Here is a 19,969-nt window from a genome sequence, read left to right on the forward strand (position 1 = left end):
GACACGTCAGCTTTTTGAAGATGTTCTTGAAGGTGGGGATGCTCATGCCGATGATGAAGCTGGCTGAGCCTATGGTCCTCTGCAGTTTTTCTGATCCTCTCCATTGGCACCTCCATACTCGGGTCAGAGTGCCCTCCAAGGTACATCTGTAGAAATTTGCTACAGTGTTTGGTGACATGCCAGATCTCCTCAAGCTCCTAGTGAAATATAGTTACTGGGGTACCTTCTTCGTAATTGCATCAATATGTTGTACCCAAGTGTTGGGCACGTGGCCAAGTGGTTAAGGCGTTCATCTAGTGATTTGAAGGTCACTAGTTCGAGCCTCAGCTATGGCAGCGTGTTTGTGCCCTTGAGCAAGGCACTTAATCACACATTGTTCTAGTCTGTGCCAGGAGTGGCGCCCCACACAGACTCCCAATCTGCGCCTTGTAAAGCATGAAAATGCCCGACGCAGGCCTCTCATGGTCTGAGTCGACGTTCCCCCCAGGATAGATCTTCACCGACGTTGACACCCAGGAGCTTGAAACTACCCACCCTTCCCATTTCTGATCACTTGATGAGGACTCGTGTGTGTTCCCTCAGCATCCCCTCGAGGTCCACAATCAACTCCTTGGAGTTGGTGACATTGAGTACAAGGTTGTTATTGCAACACCACACAAACAACTGATATACCTCACGCCTGTACACACACAGAGAGCGTGTGGTGCCAGTAAACTGTCTAATTACCTGAAGAAGTCATATCACTCATGCATTATTGAAGAACTGGTGACCTGCCAAATGATACACGATGATGTTTGTGGCTACTGCTGAGTTTTTTTTTTCTGGGACATGTTTCTCAAGTTGAGCCAGAACACTGATCTACCTCCCTCTTGGTATTTTCAGGGTGGAAAAATGCAAGTTTATGGATTCCAAGATGAAGCCACTGTGGATTGTTCACAAGAACCAAAGATCTGATGGGAATCTGATGGGGATCATTTTCAAGAATGGAGATGGTATGAAGACGTCCATTTTATTTTACACATTTTCGATCCGTATTTGTGTAATGTTACACAAGATACTTCAATTAGCCTCAGAAAAAGATAGATGTACTCAGCAAGTTTGCTGCCAGTTGTCGAGTTGAACTCAAAATAAAAAGCGACACTGCAGACTGTAATGTTGAAGCAGTGAATTAGTGGTCTCCCCTCTTGCTGTGGAAGGACAGATACTTCTCTCTCCCTTGTTAGTGAGAGAGGGAGAAGGCTGTGGCAAGTCGAACTGTTTGGTGAATTGCAGTTTTTGATGGACTGTAGATCATGGTCTATCTTTGAGGGCATAGCTGTTGCTTGCATGGTGGGTGGTGGGGATACTGATGCTTTCTGCCGGAATAGAGGGGAAGGGAGGAGGGTAAATCTTTTGCTGCTGCTTGTGTGTGGGAGGGGTAGGAGGCTTTAGAGTTCTTACAATTTTTCTATCATTTGTTCTTTGCGATTTTTCTTCTGTTTTGAGGATGTTTGCGGAGAGAATACATTCACTGATATTGTTATGTCTTTCCTGATTTGGATTGTTATTTTATTTCTAATTACTAGACCTCACTGCTTACTTGTGGGTTCACAGCTATTGTTGATTGCTCACTGTCATATTGCTAAGATTTCACAGCCAGGCTGGCCATTTTATATCGTTTGTACATTTCATTTGGTAGTTAGAAGCACTTGTTAGAAGTCGAAGGAATTGCTTTTTTTTTTGTTTTTGGCGTGCGCGTCTACGTGTCCGTGCGCGTGCATCTGCGTGTCCATGCGTGCGCGTCTGCGTCTCCCAGGTCCGGCGCCGATGTCGTTGCACCACCAGCCAGCCCAGAAATCGAAGGAATTTCAATCTATAGTTGAACTTGCCTTTCATTCGAACACCAAGAAAAACTGTCTTTTTACATTGGCTCCTTGTGTACTGTAATGCGTTGTTGAATAATAAAACGGCCTTTAACTACAACTACGCCAGCACTGGAGTTATCTATCTGCCTAGCTTAAGAAAACAGGGAAACTCTTGAGTGAGAGCAGAATAGATATTAAATGGAACCACTGAAGTGAAACTGAGCAAACCTGTCACAGCAGAACAAAGGTCTCGGTCCTGAAACATTAACTCAGATTCTCTTTATTGGCCTGCTGAGTTTTCCAACGTTTTCTGTTTGTCAGAGGGATAAGTGACCTCCGATTACTGTGTGAGATGAACTTTCTTTATACTTTTATTTCCTTTCTACAGATCTTCGTCAGGATATGTTGACAATACAAATGATTCAGTTAATGGATGTTCTGTGGAAAAAACAGGGTCTGGACTACAGGTAATAACGCACACCTGATTACAGGTAATAACACCTGTAAGGTGGTACCTACAGGTAACACCTGATCACTTCCAAAGCTCATTACAAATTGTACTCTTACATGAATAGAAGCTAAATTTGGAAGATAGGGAATAATATTGGACTTTTAAAAATTTCCTCCACACGAAAGCAAGAATGTAATGCTTGAGGCTTTATAAGTCATTAGTCAGTCTGCTCTTGAGGTATTGTGAGCAGTTTTGGTCCCTTATCTAAGAAAGGATGTGCTGGCATTGGAAAAGGTCCAGAGGAGGTTGAGGAAAGGAATGAAAGGGTTATCATATGAGGAATGTTTGACACCTCTGGGCCTGTACTCGCTGGAGTTTAGAAGAATGAAGGTTGAACCTATTGAATACTGAAAGGCCTAGACAGAGTGGATGTAGAGTGGATGTGGAGAGGATGTTTCCTATAGTGGAGGAGTCTAGGACCAGAAATAGGAGGAATTTCTCTAGCTAGAGAGTGGCGAACCTGTGGAGTTCATTGCCACAGACAGCTGTGGAGGCCAAATCACTGAATATATTTAAAATGGATGTTGAAAGGTTCTTGATCAGTCAGGGGAGAAGGCAGGAGAGTGGGGTTGAGAGGGATAATAAATCAGCCGTGATGAAATGGTGGAGCAGACCCGATAGGCCAAATGGCCTTAATTCTGCTCCAATGTCTTATGGTCTAAATCAGAGACGGAAAAGAAAAGCTTTGATTACGACTGCCGCAGTTTATATTTTGGAACACTGCTCTTCATCACATTGCAGTTTTATCACATTTTTGGCATGTGATGGTGAGGTCATGACCTCTCCGACGAAGGGAGGCAGCCAGAATGTCTTTGCAACGCTCGCTGTTGGAAATTATCATAATTTCCGCACTTATCCAAGCTGTATTTTAATGATTTATTGTCCTTATCTAGGAAGTTAAACATAGAACAGCTTCCAGTTTAGTGATGAATAATCTGCCCAAGCACACTCTCATGAGTCATCATTTTCAAAGTAAATTATTAACGGTGTCTTGCATTAAGTTTTGACGTGTGTTTTTAGTCAGTCATAAGGCTCCATGATAGGCTAGTGGTTAGGAGTTCGAAGTTCGATTCTGGAGCGTCAGAGTTCAGTTGTGGCACCATCTGTAAGGAGTTTGTATGCTTTCCCTGTGGAACGCATGGGTTTTCTCAGGGTGCTTCGGTCCCCTCCAACAGTCCAAAGACGTACTGGTTAGTGGGTCAATTGGTCATTGTAAATTTGGTTAGGGTTAAATAGGTGGGTTGCAATTGGTTTGACCAGATGGGCCTGTTCCACACTGTATCTCTAGACAGAAATAAATATGTCACATAAACAGGCCCTTCAGCCCATCTAGCCCATGCAAAATTGTTATTCTGCCTATTCCCATCAACCAGCATCTGGACTATAGCTCTCCATGCCCTCCTGTCCATTCTTCATTTTGCATGAAACTTTTAGCCCATGATATTAAATTTCTGTGCTCATTATCCTCAAGGTAAACCCGTATCAATGGTTCCATTCAATGTCGGAGAATGAGTACAGTATACAACCTGAAATCCTTATTCTTTGCAGACATCCAAAGAATGAAATACAGAAATACATTAGAAACCCAAAGCTACCCTCCCCCTCCATGCTCAAGCAGCAGCAAAGTATCAACCCTCCCCCATTTTCTCCAGCAGAAAGCATCAGCCCTCCCCACCATCCACCAAGCAATTGCAAGCCCCAAAGACCATGATCTGTAGTCCATCAGTAATTACCATCCATCCCAACACCTTGACATCTCAATAGGCCCTTCTCACACCAACAAGGGGGAGAGAAAGAGAGAGATCTCTCCTGCCACAGCGAGACAGGAGACCAGCAACTTCTGCAGCATCGCTTGACTGCACAGGCCGCACCCGCTGTCTCAACGATTCAATCTGTTAGCGACGTCGGTGAGGAATCGGGTCATCCAAAAGGGCCACACAAGGCTGCACGGTGAAACACACGTCTTCCAACCCACTTCTGGAAATTTAGTTTAGAAATGAGAGTGCAGGGATATTCACTCTAATGCCTTACCCAGAAATGGTGCTCGGTGCCACCCCCATCTGGTCAGACCATGAACTGCATGCTGTGAAGCTCGGGCCGGTCTTTGTTCTATCGGCAAACTTGCTCGCTGATGAAGCAGAACTTCCTCTCAGCAATGATATAGTGTTGCGGGGACAATAGAATACCAGAGAATTTATAATATTGTGGAACAATTCTTCAGAGTGCTTTGAACAACCTTAACAATCTAATATGCAGTACATTCAGAACTATTCCCTAGGCCCTATTATTACACAATCTGAAATGTGCCAGTTATTGGCATATTAAGTTCCTGATATCTATGTATAATGTTGCCTTCCCTATTGGCAGACCTCATTAATGTTGGATTTGGTGTCATATTGTGATGGGTATCAAATTTTCAAAAATTCAAAGTACTTTTATTATCAAAGTATTTATACAGAATACAACTCTGAGATTTGTCCCCCCGCAGGCAGCCACGACACAAAGAAACACCGTGGAATCCGTTCAGAAAACCATCAAATACCCAACATGAGAAAGAAAGAACACATTGCGCAAACAGCAAAAAGTGAGCGAACAACACACAGAGTAGCAAGTGTCAAGCCAGGAGCCCAGTGGGATTCAGTTCAGTTCAGTTCAGTGCTGCACCACTAGTCCAATGCTAGCCACAGGGCCGTTCTTCGCCAAATTGCCCTAGTCTGCATCAATTGCCCCAATCAAATCACTCAGAAATAGCAAAAGAATGAGTAACCAGAATCCAGCAACACATGCAACATGAACCCCAAGATCCCCCCCAAAACTAGTCCACAGACTCACTGGGATCAATCCAGCAACATAGATCCCAAGACTGCTGCACTTTCCTCTGACAGCAGCTAGAGGGAGGGAGAGGAAGACCGTTTAAACGCAGGCAGATGGCACCGAACACCTGCCTGCCCTCTGCCCTTGTTCTCATCAATTTCAACCTTGCTCGATGACTCAGTTGGAGAGGAGCAATGGAGCCAATCATGGGCTCGCACCCCCAACGCCTCAGTCAGAGAGAAGCAGTGGAATTGAACACGGGCTCACGCCTTGTCTCCAGGCTACACCTTCTGGTCCAAACCTCAGCGAACTCCCTCCCCTCGGAGACAACAAAGCGCCAGGTCATTCAATCACCCCGAAAACACACCATCGAAATGTAAACCACAGGTTCCAATCACACGCAGCCCTGTTGTAGAATCAATTTGAAAGGAGAAGTAGATTCGTGAACTGTCTGCTGGACATTGCTGTTGGTCGTGTCGCTCACTGGCTCCATCTTGAAAAAGCTTATAGTACAGGAGGGTTAGAGTTAGGGTTTGTATGGATTTCCAGCATCGACACAATCTCTGGGGTTTATCCTTATAATGCTATTTTTATGACCTTGTGAAAGTGCTTAATCCAGTTTATCTGCAATCTTTGTAAGTGGTTCCACTATCTCCTACATCAATTACTCTGTTGCACTTCAGATTGGCCAGAAATCCTCCAGAAATGTAACATTTAACAAAAGATTTACCAGGACGGTAAACAGAAAAGATTTATTAAGGTGCTGCCTGGATTAGAGAGCATGTCTTATTCTGAGGCTGTGCCGCTGTTCATACACGCTCCCACTACTGAAAACATCCTTTGTCTAGACTTTCAATATTCAGAAGAAGAAAGGGAGAGAGAGAGTGAGAGAGATTAGCTTTATTTGTCACCTGTACATTGAAACGTAAAACAAAACAGTGAAATGCGCCATTTGCGTCAACGACCCACATGGTCCAAAGATGTGCTGGGGGCAGCCCGCAAGTGTTGCCGTGCTTCCGGAGCCAACAGAGCACACCCACAACTCTGACCCCAACCCACGCATCTTTGGAACGTGGGAAGAAACCGGAGCACCCGGAGGAAACCCGCGTGGTCTCTCTCTTACGGACAGTGGTGGGAATTGAACCGCGATTGCTGGAGCTGTAAAGCATTATGCCAGCCACTGCACTACTGTGCCACCCAGTAGGTGTATTAGTCGCCATATTTCCTGCATTACAATAGCAACCTTTTGTCCACAGTGTAAAAATTTTTTTTTTTAATTTATGTAGTGTGGAAGCTCCACGGATCCCTTGCTTAATGGTATTGGTCCATGGCATAAAAAAGGTTAGGAAGCCCTGATTTAGTGACACGGAGCCTAATAGGCCCTTCCAGCCCTTTGAACCACACCACCCCAGCAAACCCAATTCACCCTAACCTAATCATGGGGCAATTTACAATGACCAATTAACCTGTCCGGCCTGTGGGAGGAAACCCACTCGTGCCGTGGGAAGAACGTACAGAGATTCCTTACAGACAGCGCCAGAATTGAACTCTGAACTGCAGAACACCCCGATCTGTAATAGCGTCGCGCTAGCCACTTTACTACCACAGTGTCCAATTATCAGATGTTCTGGGGTCATGTACAGTGTCTAATATAGTAAACACCGATCCCTGAAACAGAAGGTGTTCATATTGCCATCCAATCTCTTTCAGGATGATTCCTTATGCCTGTCTCTCCACCGGAGATAAAACGGGAGTGATCGAGGTGGTTCCACACTCAGAGACCATCGCAAACATCCAGCTCAATAAAAGCAATATGGCAGCCACGGCAGCTTTCAATAAAGATGCTCTTCTGAACTGGTTGAAGTCAAAGAACCCAGGGTATGTAATCTTGAGGGGTGGGGGGGGGGACCCTTTTTAATTCAGAGTGTTAATGCCAGAAATGATTTAAAAAATGGAACTCGTGTTGATAAGTGTCAATGGATGATTAACGGTCAGTCTGAACTCGACTGGCCAAAAGGCCTGTTTCTTCATCATCCACCTCTACAATTCCTCAATCAGATGGTATCGAAAAGATCAAAGGAGATTACCATCAGTGGGTTCTGGCAGTTTTTATTTCCCTAGGATGATGAACGACCTCCTGTGCAAGTTCTCTCCTTTTTATTGAGCGGGTTAGGCCAGGTAGAGCACAAGTTGACATTGAATTTCCTGTTATAGCAGCTCTGGTTCCAACCTGGACTAGAGTCGAGGCCTACACTAATAAAACTCGTGTCAGCTGGACAAAAACTCAATAGCTTTCAGTGGGATCCCCTCCCTTCATTCTTCTAAACTCCAGTAAGTACAGGCCCAGAGCCATCAAATGCTCCTCATGCAGTGAACATTTTGTTCCTGGGATTATTCTCATAAACCTCCTTTGGACCTTCTCCAATGCAAGCACATTCTTAGGTATGGGACCCAAAGCTGCCCCAGTAGTAGCTGGGTAATGGAGAAACTCCTCTGTCAGATTTCTTCTTCTCCAGTCTTTTATCTTTCCCACCTACCTGGCTTCACCTATCACCTTCCAGCTAGCCTCCTTCCCCTCCCCCCCACATTTTTATTCGGGCATCTTCCCCCTTCCTTTCCCGACCTGCTGAGTTCCTCCTGCATCTTGCGTGTGTTCCTGTGAAAGGGAATAAGTTTCAAGGAAATGAGTGGTGGAATAGGATTGCCCTGAGAGCTAGTATAGAGTCAGTGGATGGAATAGCCCCTTTCTATGCTTTATGGAAAATACGGTATACCTCTGGACCCTCTCCAATGCCCAAAACTGCTCACAATACTCCAAATGTGGTCTGACCAATTACTTGCAGGAATTAAACATACAATTAGAACAACACGCAGCTTGTTCATTTGGAATGTTTGGAATTCTTGAAACTTTACTCCCAATTATTTTGTTAAACAAGCTAAAAAAAGACTTTGTTGTTTGCTTGTCACTGCGTTGAGCACAATCTATCCGATGTGAAGGGAAGGTTTCTTGTACCTGCAGTCCCCTGACACTTGGCTGGAATTTCCTTCCTTCAGTGAGCGCCTCTCAGTTGAGAGTCACGGTGACGGTATCTAAGGCGTTTGTTGTTGGATGTCACATGCCTTGTACATAATTTTGTGTGAGTCTTTGTGTTGCTGCTTTCCAGCGACACATTTGTGGTCATCTCACCACTGTTTCTGCTTTTGCTTTTGCACTGTGTGCTTCAGCAGTGGTGTTGAAATGACGCCGAGCCTTCCCGTGGGAAATAACAGAGTCACAGAGCATTACAGCAGAGGCTCAGGCCCTTCGCCCCATCTAGTCAGTTCCAAACTGTTATTTTGCCTTGTCCAATCGACCTACACCTGCAGCCGAGCCCTCTGCACCCCTCCCATCTATGTACTCACTGCCCGTTAGGTCACTAGCGTTTAGGGCAGCAGTGAAGATCCTTCATCTCTGTCTGTCCTTGGCCACTCAGATGTAGAAGGATTCTTCATTGCTGTTTCCATAACAGTTTTGTTTGACCGGTCGGGGTTGTCAGTCCTGAACTGAACTCCCGAAACTGGAAGACCGGTGGACCACTCTTAGTCTGGCCTCTACCCTTTGACCTGTTTGGCATGGGTGACTCTACCAAGAGCCAAAGCATAAAGCCCTGACCCCAGCCAGCAAGCTCTCCAGGTCATTGAGGCACGCAATGCCTCCAAACCACGACAAGGTTGTAGTCCTCTTGAAGCCCCATCCACGTATCTATCCAAATTTATCTTCATGGTGCAGCTGAACTCGTATCTACCACTTCCACTGGCAGCTCGTTCCCACTCTCATCACCCTCTGAGTGAAGAAGTTCACCCTCAGGTTCTCCTTAAATATTTCACCTTTCACCCTTAACCTGTGACCTCTAGTACTAGTCATGCCAATTTTCAGTGACAGTGAGCAGAGGTTCAAGCCTGCCAATACATAATGTCCTTTCCTCTCATTTATTTGTTTGTTTGATCAAAAATAGAGTGGAGAGATTTGCAAAGAGAAAGTTTGGAAACGCCAATCTACCAACTCACCCAAAAGATGCTCTAAAGGTTCTGTATTGGCTTCAAAGGACAGATGCACCTGTGTGATAGTTCAGCACAGGAGGAGACCATTCAGTCCATCTAGGCTATGCAAGCTGCTTCAAAGAATAATCTGGTTATCCCACTCCCCTGCTCCTTCTCCATTTCCTGCGCTAATTATTTTAATAACAGATGTTTAATCATTCCTCTCCTGTGGAGTCCTGTAACATCTCTCTGAAGCTTCCATATTCTTCCTATAATGAGGCGACCAGAACTGAACACAATACTCCAAGTGTAGTCTAACCAGAGCAACAATACTACGTGTCTCTTGATCTCAATCCCCTGACTGATGAAGGCCAGCAAACTTACGCCTTTTTAGCCACCCTATCAATTTGTGTGGCAAATTTCAGTGATCTATAATCCTGGACCCCAAGATCCCTCTGTTCCTCCACACTGCTAAGAACCCTGTCATTAACCCTGTACTCCTCCCTCATGTTCCAGCTTCCAAAGGGAATTACTTCACACCATTCCAGATTGAATTCACACTTCACACTTTTCCAGACCTGCCACTCCTCAGCCCAGCTCTTCATCCTGTCAAGCTCCAATTGTAACCTACGACAACTTTCTGCACTGTATATTGCACCACTAACCTTCATGTCATCTGCAAACCTACTAACCACCGTTCTACTCCCTCATCGGAGTCACTTATAAAAATCACAAAGAGCAAGGGTTCCGGAACAGATCCTTGCAGAACATCACTGGTCATGGTCATGGAGCAGATTACACCCCATCTGCCACCCTCTTTCTCTGTGTAAAAGCTAATTCTGAATCCATACACCCAAGTTTCCTTGAATCCCAGGCCTCCTGACTTCCTGTATGAGCCTACCGTAATTGTCTATATCAGTGTCACGGTTTTGACCATCAGATACAGGAGCAGAATTGGGCTGTGTATTCAGGCTGCAACACAGGGAGCAACATTCAGCTGGAGACTCTGCTACGGGAAAGTGCCAGGTTAAGTGTTGTTTTGCCTTTGGCGATGTACAATAAAAGTTCCCCTCTTCGTCCTTTTCAGGGAGGCACTAGAACGAGCCATTGAAGAGTTCACCCTCTCGTGTGCCGGCTACTGTGTAGCTACCTACGTGCTTGGAATTGGCGACCGACACAGTGACAATATTATGATCAGGGAAAACGGACAGGTACAAAAGGGGGGTACGATAACCTGGATTCCAAGCTTTGAGAAGCATGCACGTCCTCGCAGGGATAGATGGATGAGTGTTGGAGTTGAGTGGGGGATGGGGGGCAGTGGTGAGGTAATCTCATTTCATCCCCTCTCATCTCATTCAAGGAGTCCCATGCTTAATCCCCAGGAGCTCACAGGTTAACATCACTCAATCCAGCTCGGCAGGCCTCGATTGGCAGAGGAGGTGGTACTTCAGTTTCCCTTCAAATTTCCTGTCAGGTGCACAATTGCCTGTGTGTGCACAAGTGCAATGAAAACCTTACTTGCAGCAGCATCACAGATATTCAGCACAAGACACACACAACATCCACAAGGAAAATATCAATTCAACAAGAAAGAACACATACTGAATAAAAAAATGTCTATTGTAGTAGAAGTAGATCAAAGCTACAGATAAGATTAGATTTATTTGTCACGTACATCAAAACATACAGTGAAATGCATTGTTTGCATCAAATCAAGTCAGCGAGAATTGTGCTGGGAGCAGCCTGCAAGTGTCACCGTGCTTCCAGCACCGACATAGCATGCCCACAACTCACTAACCCTAACCCATGTATCTTTAGAAAGTGGGAGAAAATCAGAGCACTGAGAGGAAACTCACACAGTCATAGGGAGGATGGACAAATTTCTTACGGTCAGAAGCGGGAATCGAACCTCTAACCCCGGTGCTGTAAAGCATTATGCTAACTGCATTGCTCCCATGCCACTGTGGTGACGTGTTGCTATCCTGACGTAGAGTTCAGGGTAGCGCAGGCAGGTTCCGGAACTGAATGGCTGAAGGGAAGTAGCTGTTCTTGAACCTGGTGGTGTTGAACCTCCTGCCCAATGGGAATTGAGAGAAGATGCCATGGCCCAGATGGTAGGGACCTTTGATGACGGATGTTGCCTTCTTGAGGCAACGACTGCTGGAGATGCTTCCAACTCTTCAGGATTGTTGTCCCTGCACCCAGCATGTCAGCACCTCCCTTACATTCCAAGTGTCAATTGACACACAGGCCTCCTAAGTTGGCAGGACAAGGGTTCAAACAGCCCCCACTCCAGGACATGAGTGTTGGCAATCCACCAAGCTGATCTTTAAAAGGCACGTGGACAATTACTTGGATGTATGAGGCTTAGAGCAGGGGTTCCAACCTGGGGGTCCACGGACCCCTCGGTAAATGGCAGGAGACCCTAATGCGTGGGAACCCGTGGTTTAAAAGAATATGGCCCTACTGTAGGCAAATAGAATTAGTGTAAATGGATTCTGAAAGTTTATTATCACAGAGATATGTCCTAAAGTTTGCCGTTTTGCAGCAGCAGCCAGTGCAAAACACCAAAAATATACTATAAGTTACAATAATAAATGGATAAAAATAAAGTCATAGTAAATAAAAATAACTAAGATAGATATTACAATCAGCATGCATTGGGGCCAAAAGTCCTGTTTCTGTGCTATGACTATGTGTCACTAGCTCGCTGTGGGAATCAGTTTCCCCAAAAACGACTGTGCGGTTGCGTAAGTGCGGCGAGTTCTCTTTAAAAATCGATGGCAAAGTGGCTTTGGATGTCGTGAGTCTGCTGCACATGTAAATGTTTATGCTCCTTATCTGCAGGGCAGGTGGCTTGGGGTGACATTAAAAATGTGGCCAGTTTAAAACTAGAAACCAGAAATATCGAGTTCCTGTTAGCAAGGGGATATAGAGGGATTGGCTTCAGAGAAAGAAAACTAATCTACTTGAGGCTAAAATATTAGTGAGTTTGTATAGTTAGCAGAAGTGCTGGTTAGTGGGTTAATTCGTCATTGTGTATTGTCCTGTGATTAGATTAGGTTTAAAGCAATGGAACGCTGGGCAACACACATCAAAGTTGCTGGTGAACGCAGCAGGCCAGGCAGCATCTCTAGGAAGAGGTACAGTCGACGTTTCGGGCCGAGACCCTTCATCAGGACTAATGCTGCGCAGCGTGGTTCGGTGGGCTGGGAGAACCAATTCCACGCTGTACCTCAAAATAAATAAACAAACAAAGAAACAAACAAATAAAACATTCATGTTTATCAGAACAGAGAGGGTCCCGTATGAATAAACAAACTCAAATTAGGGTTAGCTTTATTCGTCACATATATATCGAAACATACAGTGAAGTGCACCATCTGTATCCAATCAAATCAGCGAGCTGTGCTGGGGGCAGCCCACAAGTGTCGCCACGCTTCTGGCGCCAACGTAGCGTGCCCGCAGCTTACAAAACCCCAAGCTGTACGTCTTTGGGATGTGGGAGGAAACCGGAGCACCTGGAGGAATCCCACGTACAAACCCCTGATGGTAGGGGTGAACACAACACTCTACAATACCAGTGACACGGGTTCAATTCCCCACTGCCTGTAAGGAGTTTGTACGTTCTCCCCGTGACCGCGTGGGTTTCCCCTGGGTGATCCGGTTTCCTCCCACAGTCCAAAGACGTACCGGTTAGTAGGTTAGTTGGTCATTGTAAATTGCCCCCTGATAAAGCTAGGGTTAAATAGGTGGGTTGCTGGGCAACACAGATTGATAAATAAATAATAGTGGTGGGAATTGAACCGTGATCTACAGCCTGTGTCGTAAGGCTTGGCACTAACCAGTACACTACTGTACCACCCCCGGTGGAATTATGAGATAAATCCTCTTCATTTGCATCACCGATTTCTTGCTAAGTGATATTGTTTGACAACTTGTAAGTATCCTTCAATTTCTGTCCTTGTCTCACACAGCTCTTCCACATTGACTTCGGACACTTCCTGGGAAACTTTAAGAGCAAGTTTGGCATCAACAGGGAGCGGGTCCCTTTTATTTTAACGCACGACTTTGTCCACGTGATACAGCAAGGAAAAACCAACAATAGTGAGAAGTTTGAAAGGTAAGTTCAAAGTAAATCTATTATTAAAGTACATATATGTCACCATATACAACCCTGAGGCTCATTTTCTTGCCAGCTTTCACAGTAAATATAAAAAAAATAGAATCAGTGAAAAACCATACACAACAAAGACGAACAAACAACCAATGTGCAAAATACAACAAATTACGCAAATACAAAAAAACCCAAAATAATAATAATAACTAAATTTGCAATAAATATCGAGAACTTGAGATGAAGAGTCCTTGAAAGTGAGCCCATAGGTACTGCCTACTACTTGCAGTAATGTCAACCCAGAAAAATTGGACTGAGAGCATAAGGCTGCATGCTTGAGTTCCTCCTCTAAGCTCCAGGGAAGGTGCGGGGGGTTGCATAATTGTCAGAAGTGCCATTATTCAGGTATGTGTGGGGTGAGAAAGTTGCCCAGAGAAGAACACCAAGAGGAGCAGGGAACACAAAGGGTTCTGTAGATGCCAGAAATCCAGAGCAACACACACAAAATGCTGGAGGAACTCAGTGGATCAGGCAGTGAATAAAGAGTCAATATTTTGGGCCGAGACCCTTCATCAGGATTGGGAAGGAAGGGGGCAGGAGGCAGAATAAGGTACGGAGAGGGGAAGGAGTACAAGCTGGCAGGTGATAGGTGAAACCAGGTGTGGGGGACGGTGGGTGAGAGAGGAGGGGAGGATGTAACAAGCTGGGAGGTGATAGGTGGAAGAGGTAAAGGGCTGAAGAAGAAGGAATCTGATAGGAGAGTGGACCATGGGAGAAGGGGATGGAGGAGGGGCACCAGAGGAAGGTGATAGGCAGGTGAAGGAGGAGAAGAGAAGAGTTAAGAGGGGAGTCAGAATGAAAAATGAAAAAATAGGGAGAGAGGGGAGGAAAGTACCAGAAGTTAGAGCAATTGATGTGCATGCCATCGGATTGGAGGCTACTCATATGGGATATGAGGAGCGAGGCCTCATTGTGGCAGTAGAGGAGACCATGGACCGACATGTTGGAAAAGGAATGGGTATTGGAATTAAAATGGATGGACACCGGGAAGTCCTGTCTCTTGCGGACAGAGCGAAGGAACCTGTGAACTTCTTGATGCCTCCTTCATCTTCAAAATTGAAGCACTTCCTCCAATCTCTCGTTCTTGTGGGCTGTGGGACGAGGTTTACACAGATGGTGTGAATCTGTTCCTCACTCTCAAAGGGAGTAGTTAAGATGCCCAACATTGCTGCATTTAGAAGAAAACTAGGAAAATGCACAGGATTGGAAAACCATGTTGACAGGTGTAGGAGCTATGTTGAGATTTCATGTCTCCTGTGCCTTGGTAGCATGTAGTTGTGATTCTTGTAGCATAATAGTTAGGGGGCTGGAATGTAGGAGCCATGTATCTATTCTTTATCTGCTTTGTATTTTGTGTTGTGCATTTATTATGTTTACTATGGTAACTAGTCACATCAGTGGGAGTATAGTAAGGGCAGAGGGAATAAGTTACATATTCTTGCTTGGACTGGTGGAGGATATATCTTTTGCTGACCGCTGAATAATGCTTAGCTTACACGTGGGTGCACTTACGTTTCATGGCTTCAAGATTGTATGTTTGCTAATTGCTAATAAAGGATCAAATAAAAGATTCGACTTTTAGAGCAATCATTGGAGCTGGGGGTGCATCGTAGTAGTGCAACAACTCCGTAACGGTCACAGGCAGCGGCAATTGTCTTGTGTAGTTTTGCCACTACAATAGGATTAAGTGTACAAGACACGAGAGGGGCTGCCCATGGCATAAAACTCTTTCCGGGCTTTAGCCATGTCATACCAGGTGCACTGTGGTATTACAGAGTAGTGTAATGGTTAGTGCAATGATTTGTTGCACCAGTTCAATTCCTGCCACTGCCTGTAAGGAGTTTGTACGTCCTCACCGTGACCGCATGGATTTCCTCTGGGTGATCCGGTTTCTTCCCACATTTCAAGAACGGACTCTCAAATGAAGCATGATCAGTTTAAAAATGCCCTCTGGAAAACACTACAATCATAAATATATGTGGGTGTGTACATGCCCTTCAGCTTTGGTGCGTGTTTTGTGTTTTTGTATCTGCACGATTTTGGAATTCACATGGATTTTTCCTTTCTCTCTCTCCCTGTTCCTTGGAAAGGTTCCGGAAACATTGTGAACAAGCCTACATGATTCTCCGAAAGCACTGCCCCCTCTTCATTAACCTCTTTGTACTGATGCAGGCTGCAGGACTTCCTGAGCTCAGCTGTGCCAAAGACATCCAGTATCTCAAGGTGAGGAAATGCATTGTGTCTGCTGTGGCTCTGACACACTGCCAGGGACACAGCAGAAAATAAAACCGTGCACTGTCTAAGTCTCCGTCAAGAAAACAAAGGTTCTTCTGTTGTTTAGCGGAAAAGACGCGGCCAATTTATACACAGTGAAATTCAGAGTCAGGTTTATTATCATTAGCATATGTGAAATTTGTTGTTTTGTGGCAGCAGTACAGTGCAAGGTGTAACAATCGCTAAAGTTACGATAAATAATGCCAGGAAGGAATCGCGAACTACTGTTTGCGCACTGTTCATAAATCTGACTGCAGAGGAGAACAAGCTGTTCCTGAATCACTGAGTGTTGATATTCAGGCTCCTGTACCTCCTCCCTGATGGTGGGTATTGAGAAGAGGACATGTCCCCGATCAGAGCTTCACCACCTGAGGTCCATTTGCTTAATGGTATTGGTCCACAGCATAAAAAAAGTTAGGGACCCCTGTCCTAGACGGTGAGGGTGCGTAATGGTGGATGCTACCCTGTTGAGACATCACTTTTTGAAGATGTCCTCGATGCTGGGGAGGTTAATGCCCATGAAGGAGCTGGCTGAATTTACAACCCTCTGCAGCTTTTTCCAATCCTGTCCATACCAGATGGTGATGCAACCAATTAGAATGCTCTCCACAGTACTTAAGTAGAAATTTGTTAGTCTTTGGTGACATACCAAAATCTTCTCAAACTTTTAGTGAAATATAGCTGCTGGTGTGCCTTCTTCATAATTGCACGAATATGTTGGGTTCGGGATAGACGTTGACACCCAGGAACTTGAAAGTGCTCACCCTTTCCACCACTGACCCCTCAATGAGGACTGGTATATGTTCTCTCACCAACTTCTTCCTGAAGTCCACGATCAGTTCCTTGGGCTTAACGGACATTGAGTGCAAGTTTGCTGTTGCAACACCACTCAACTAGTTGATCTATCTCACTCCTGTACACACAACGTAAACCTCGGACAACAATGCCTTCCTCTTACACAGAGATTGCGTACACAATGTGGTAAAGAGGAGAGACAGATAAAGTATAAAGTTCTAGCAAGCAATAGAGAGGAAGGCGGGACATTCTGGCAAGCAAATAGGCAAACTTCTCCAGTTGGCTGCTGCTTGTGCATTTACACTCAGAGACCACTTTATTAGGCACCTCCTATATCTAATAAAGTGGTCTCTGAGTATATGTTCATGGTCTTCTGCTGCTGTAGCCCATCCGCTTCACGGTTTGACATGTTGTTCATTCAAAGATGCTTTTCTGCACACCACTGTTATAAAGCGTGGTTATCTGAGTTATTGTCACCTTCCTGCCAGCTTGAACCAGTCTGGCCATTCTCCTCTGACCTCTCTCATTAACAAGTTGTCTTCACCCACAGAACTGTCTGTCACTGGATGCTTTTTGTTTTTCACACCATTCTCTGTAAACTCTAGAGACTGTGCATGAAAAATCCCTGGAGATCAGCAGTTTGTGAAATACTCAAACCACCCCATCTGGGTCCAACAATCCTTCCATGGTCAAAGTCACTTAGATCACATTTCTTCCCCATTTTGACATCTCATCTGAGCAATAATTGAACCTTTTGACCATGTCTGCGTGCTTTTATACAATGAGCTGCTGCCACGTGATTGGCTGATTTGATATTTGCATTAATGAGGAGGTGTACCTGATGAAGTGGCCACTGGGTGAATGTGACAGCGGTGTTTATTTTTACTTGCAGGATTCGCTTGCTTTGGGGAAGACAGAGGATGAGGCTCTGAGGCACTTCAAAATGAAGTTCGACGAGGCACTGCGAGAGAGCTGGAAGACCAAAGTGAACTGGATGGCTCACAATGTCGCCAAGGACAATCGGTCATAGCTGAGTCATTCAATCAGCCTCTTCTCATGAAAGCTCCAAGAGGCAAAGTAATTGGAAGCAATGTGTCAGAATACTACCAAGTCAATGAGTGATTGACAAACCAACCTGTGTATGAAGAATATAAAACATTTTTTCAACTTTTCTTTTGTGAACTTTGAAAGATGTTTACAAGTGCCCGCTCTGACTGCAGCCTTTCCTGGGTACGGACTTGGCACTGAATATCCGATGTAAATACCCGCTTTCAGAGGGGCCTTCACCAGTCTGTTGCACTCTGATATGACCGGTTACTGTCTCGGATTTCTCTCCCGTATTTTATCTCTTAAGCTGGCGCGGACAGCAGGTCCACGGCCACCAGACTGATCGGGGAAAGGTCACGTGGATGACTCTTGGTTCCTAAAACAACTCTCCATTTCTGGCAGAAGGCCGGTCAAAGAAATCCCGGAAGAGCAAAACGGTCGACGTCTTCCAATGTCTCGTCCCCAGCTTGGTGCTGTCTGTCCAAAGTGAGGTGGTCTGCTTCTGTGAAGCATCGCAACCAGGAATCCTGTTACCACTGAGATAGATTCGTCTGAGGAGTTTCGTCCATTCCCAGCACAGCTAGGCCTGTATTCTGCTCCGGCCTTTGGTCTGCCTGGCCTCCGCACAGTGAATTGTGCCTCACAGCTTGGTGGTTCTACATCATGAGTACGAGGCCATTTTCCCAAGATAAACCTCTGTAGGCTGTCCCTGCTTCCTCAGTCAGTTCAATTATGGAAGAAACGAATCTTGTTTCAAGTTTTGTGTGATTGAAAATGGATCTGTAGGGTACTAATTTAAGGTGCTTTGATACTGATGGGTACGAAGTCATCAATACCTTTTCGTAATGAAGGTTGCCCAAGCCTCCACTCCTTCTGTCGTAGACGGCGAGGTTGGATAAGAACCAGTGTTGGGTGACAGCTTAATTTGTCTCTTTCCAAGCTGCCTTGTCGGTAACGTCAGGGTAACAGGACTTGGTGGGGGTAAATGGATTCTGATTCATGTGACAGTGTTGAGGGAGGGAGGGAGGGGAAGGAACACTGGTTGGGAATGGGGGGGGAGAGAAGCAATGGGTGGTGGCTACATTCACCCAGTTTAAAACGTTGGGGCTCGTTGGATGAACTTTGCCGCGTCTGCGTGCAGTAAAGTCAGTCGAGTGTCCGGCAAGTGCTGGCAGGAAGCCAAGTCAAGATGGCTCGACCCGCTGACAAGGCCAGAACAACCTTGGAAATACCTGTCCCAAAAACCCTCACAAAGCAGAACTACGGGTGTGGATCAATCCCTCCAAGGCTCCATCTCACACCAAAGCAGCCTTGAGCTGACCACACTGAGAAACTTAGACGCAAAGCTAGTGAAACCGCACCTTGAAGTTAAACGTGCCTTTGTTTTGCTTCTTATGTAAACTTACTGTATGTAAATTGAGCTGTTTAATATTTGCATATTTAAAACAAAGTTGAATGTTTTTTTCTTTTTATCAGAGGTACATTTTGTGTAGAACCTCAGAGGAATATGTTTACAGAATTAATATCCCAAGATGAGTGAAATGCTTTGTGAAAATTAACTTTGTGAGCAGCAGTGACAAAAGATGGACTTTTTGTTTGTTCTGATTTCATAAAAAAAATTAAACCTGGGTACATTTATAATGTTGCATGTGCAGGTTAGATCTGTGGCCAAGATGTTAGGTTAGTGTGAGTGTTTTGTGAATCGTTTAAGTAACTTTATGCTCGGAAGGTGGTGGCCGGAGTGGGAGGAGGGGGCAGGGGGAGGAGTTTACCAACCTGAAGGGGGGGGGGAAGGTTGCTGTGGCAGTTGCCCCACCCGTCTGTCTGAGCCTTACCCTGGCAAACTGCAGCCAAGCTTCAACACCAAGCTAGTTTGGAGGTTGTTCCAGAAGTTGAGGGGGGTTTGCTGGAGCTGGAGGGGGCAGGAGAAGGGCTGGTTGGACCCCAGTTAGAGATTACACCTTCAACTTCATTGTCCAGTTGAGCAGCAGCGGTGCACATGAGTGAATATAGTCCCCATTCTTCCCCCTCCCCATATCTACAGTTACTGATTTCCCAAATATAAGATGCTTTTTGTTAAAAACCAAGAGCTCTCTCTAAAATTATATCATTCTGTTCACATCCCTGTGTTTTAGGGTGTGTCTGGATGTGTGTTAGGGTACATGTATCTTTAATGGAGGATATGTGCGCTACTGAAACTGTGTGGAGTCAAGCGTTGGGGTGTCTCTGCTCAAGGATGTGTGTGTCTGTGTGGAGAGAGTGGTGTGTTAAATTGTGTGTGTGTATCTGTGTGGAGAGAGTGGTGTGTTAAATTGTGTGTGTGTATCTGTGTGGAGTGGTGTGTTAGGATGTCTGTGCACAGGGATGTGTGTATCTTTGTCTGTGGAGTGAGTGGTGTGTTAAGTTGTGTGTGAAGTGGTGTGTTAAATTGTGTGTGTGTGTGTATCTGTGTGGAGTGGTGTGTTAGGATGTCAGTGCACAGTGATG

At 45.3% G+C, this 19,969-nt stretch overlaps 1 protein-coding gene across 9 annotated transcripts in view; it reads left to right on the top strand.

Annotated features, from left to right (window-relative positions):
• pik3cd (phosphatidylinositol-4,5-bisphosphate 3-kinase, catalytic subunit delta) overlaps positions 1–18,509 on the top strand; it is a 244,079-nt gene extending 225,570 nt beyond the window's left edge. For all 9 annotated transcript variants that reach the window (XM_063033142.1, XM_063033145.1, XM_063033143.1 and 6 more), the window contains 7 exons: positions 883–992; positions 2,233–2,311; positions 6,880–7,047; positions 10,277–10,400; positions 13,167–13,312; positions 15,457–15,589; positions 17,328–18,509. In XM_063033142.1, the coding sequence (XP_062889212.1) occupies positions 883–992; positions 2,233–2,311; positions 6,880–7,047; positions 10,277–10,400; positions 13,167–13,312; positions 15,457–15,589; positions 17,328–17,465 (898 nt within the window). In that variant the 3' untranslated portion in view covers positions 17,466–18,509. The remainder of the gene's footprint in view (positions 1–882; positions 993–2,232; positions 2,312–6,879; positions 7,048–10,276; positions 10,401–13,166; positions 13,313–15,456; positions 15,590–17,327) is intronic.
• Positions 18,510–19,969: the final 1,460 nt, after the last annotated feature.

Source organism: Mobula hypostoma, chromosome 25 (genome assembly GCF_963921235.1).
Source record: "Mobula hypostoma chromosome 25, sMobHyp1.1, whole genome shotgun sequence".
In the NCBI taxonomy this organism is placed as follows: Eukaryota; Metazoa; Chordata; class Chondrichthyes; order Myliobatiformes; family Myliobatidae; genus Mobula; species Mobula hypostoma.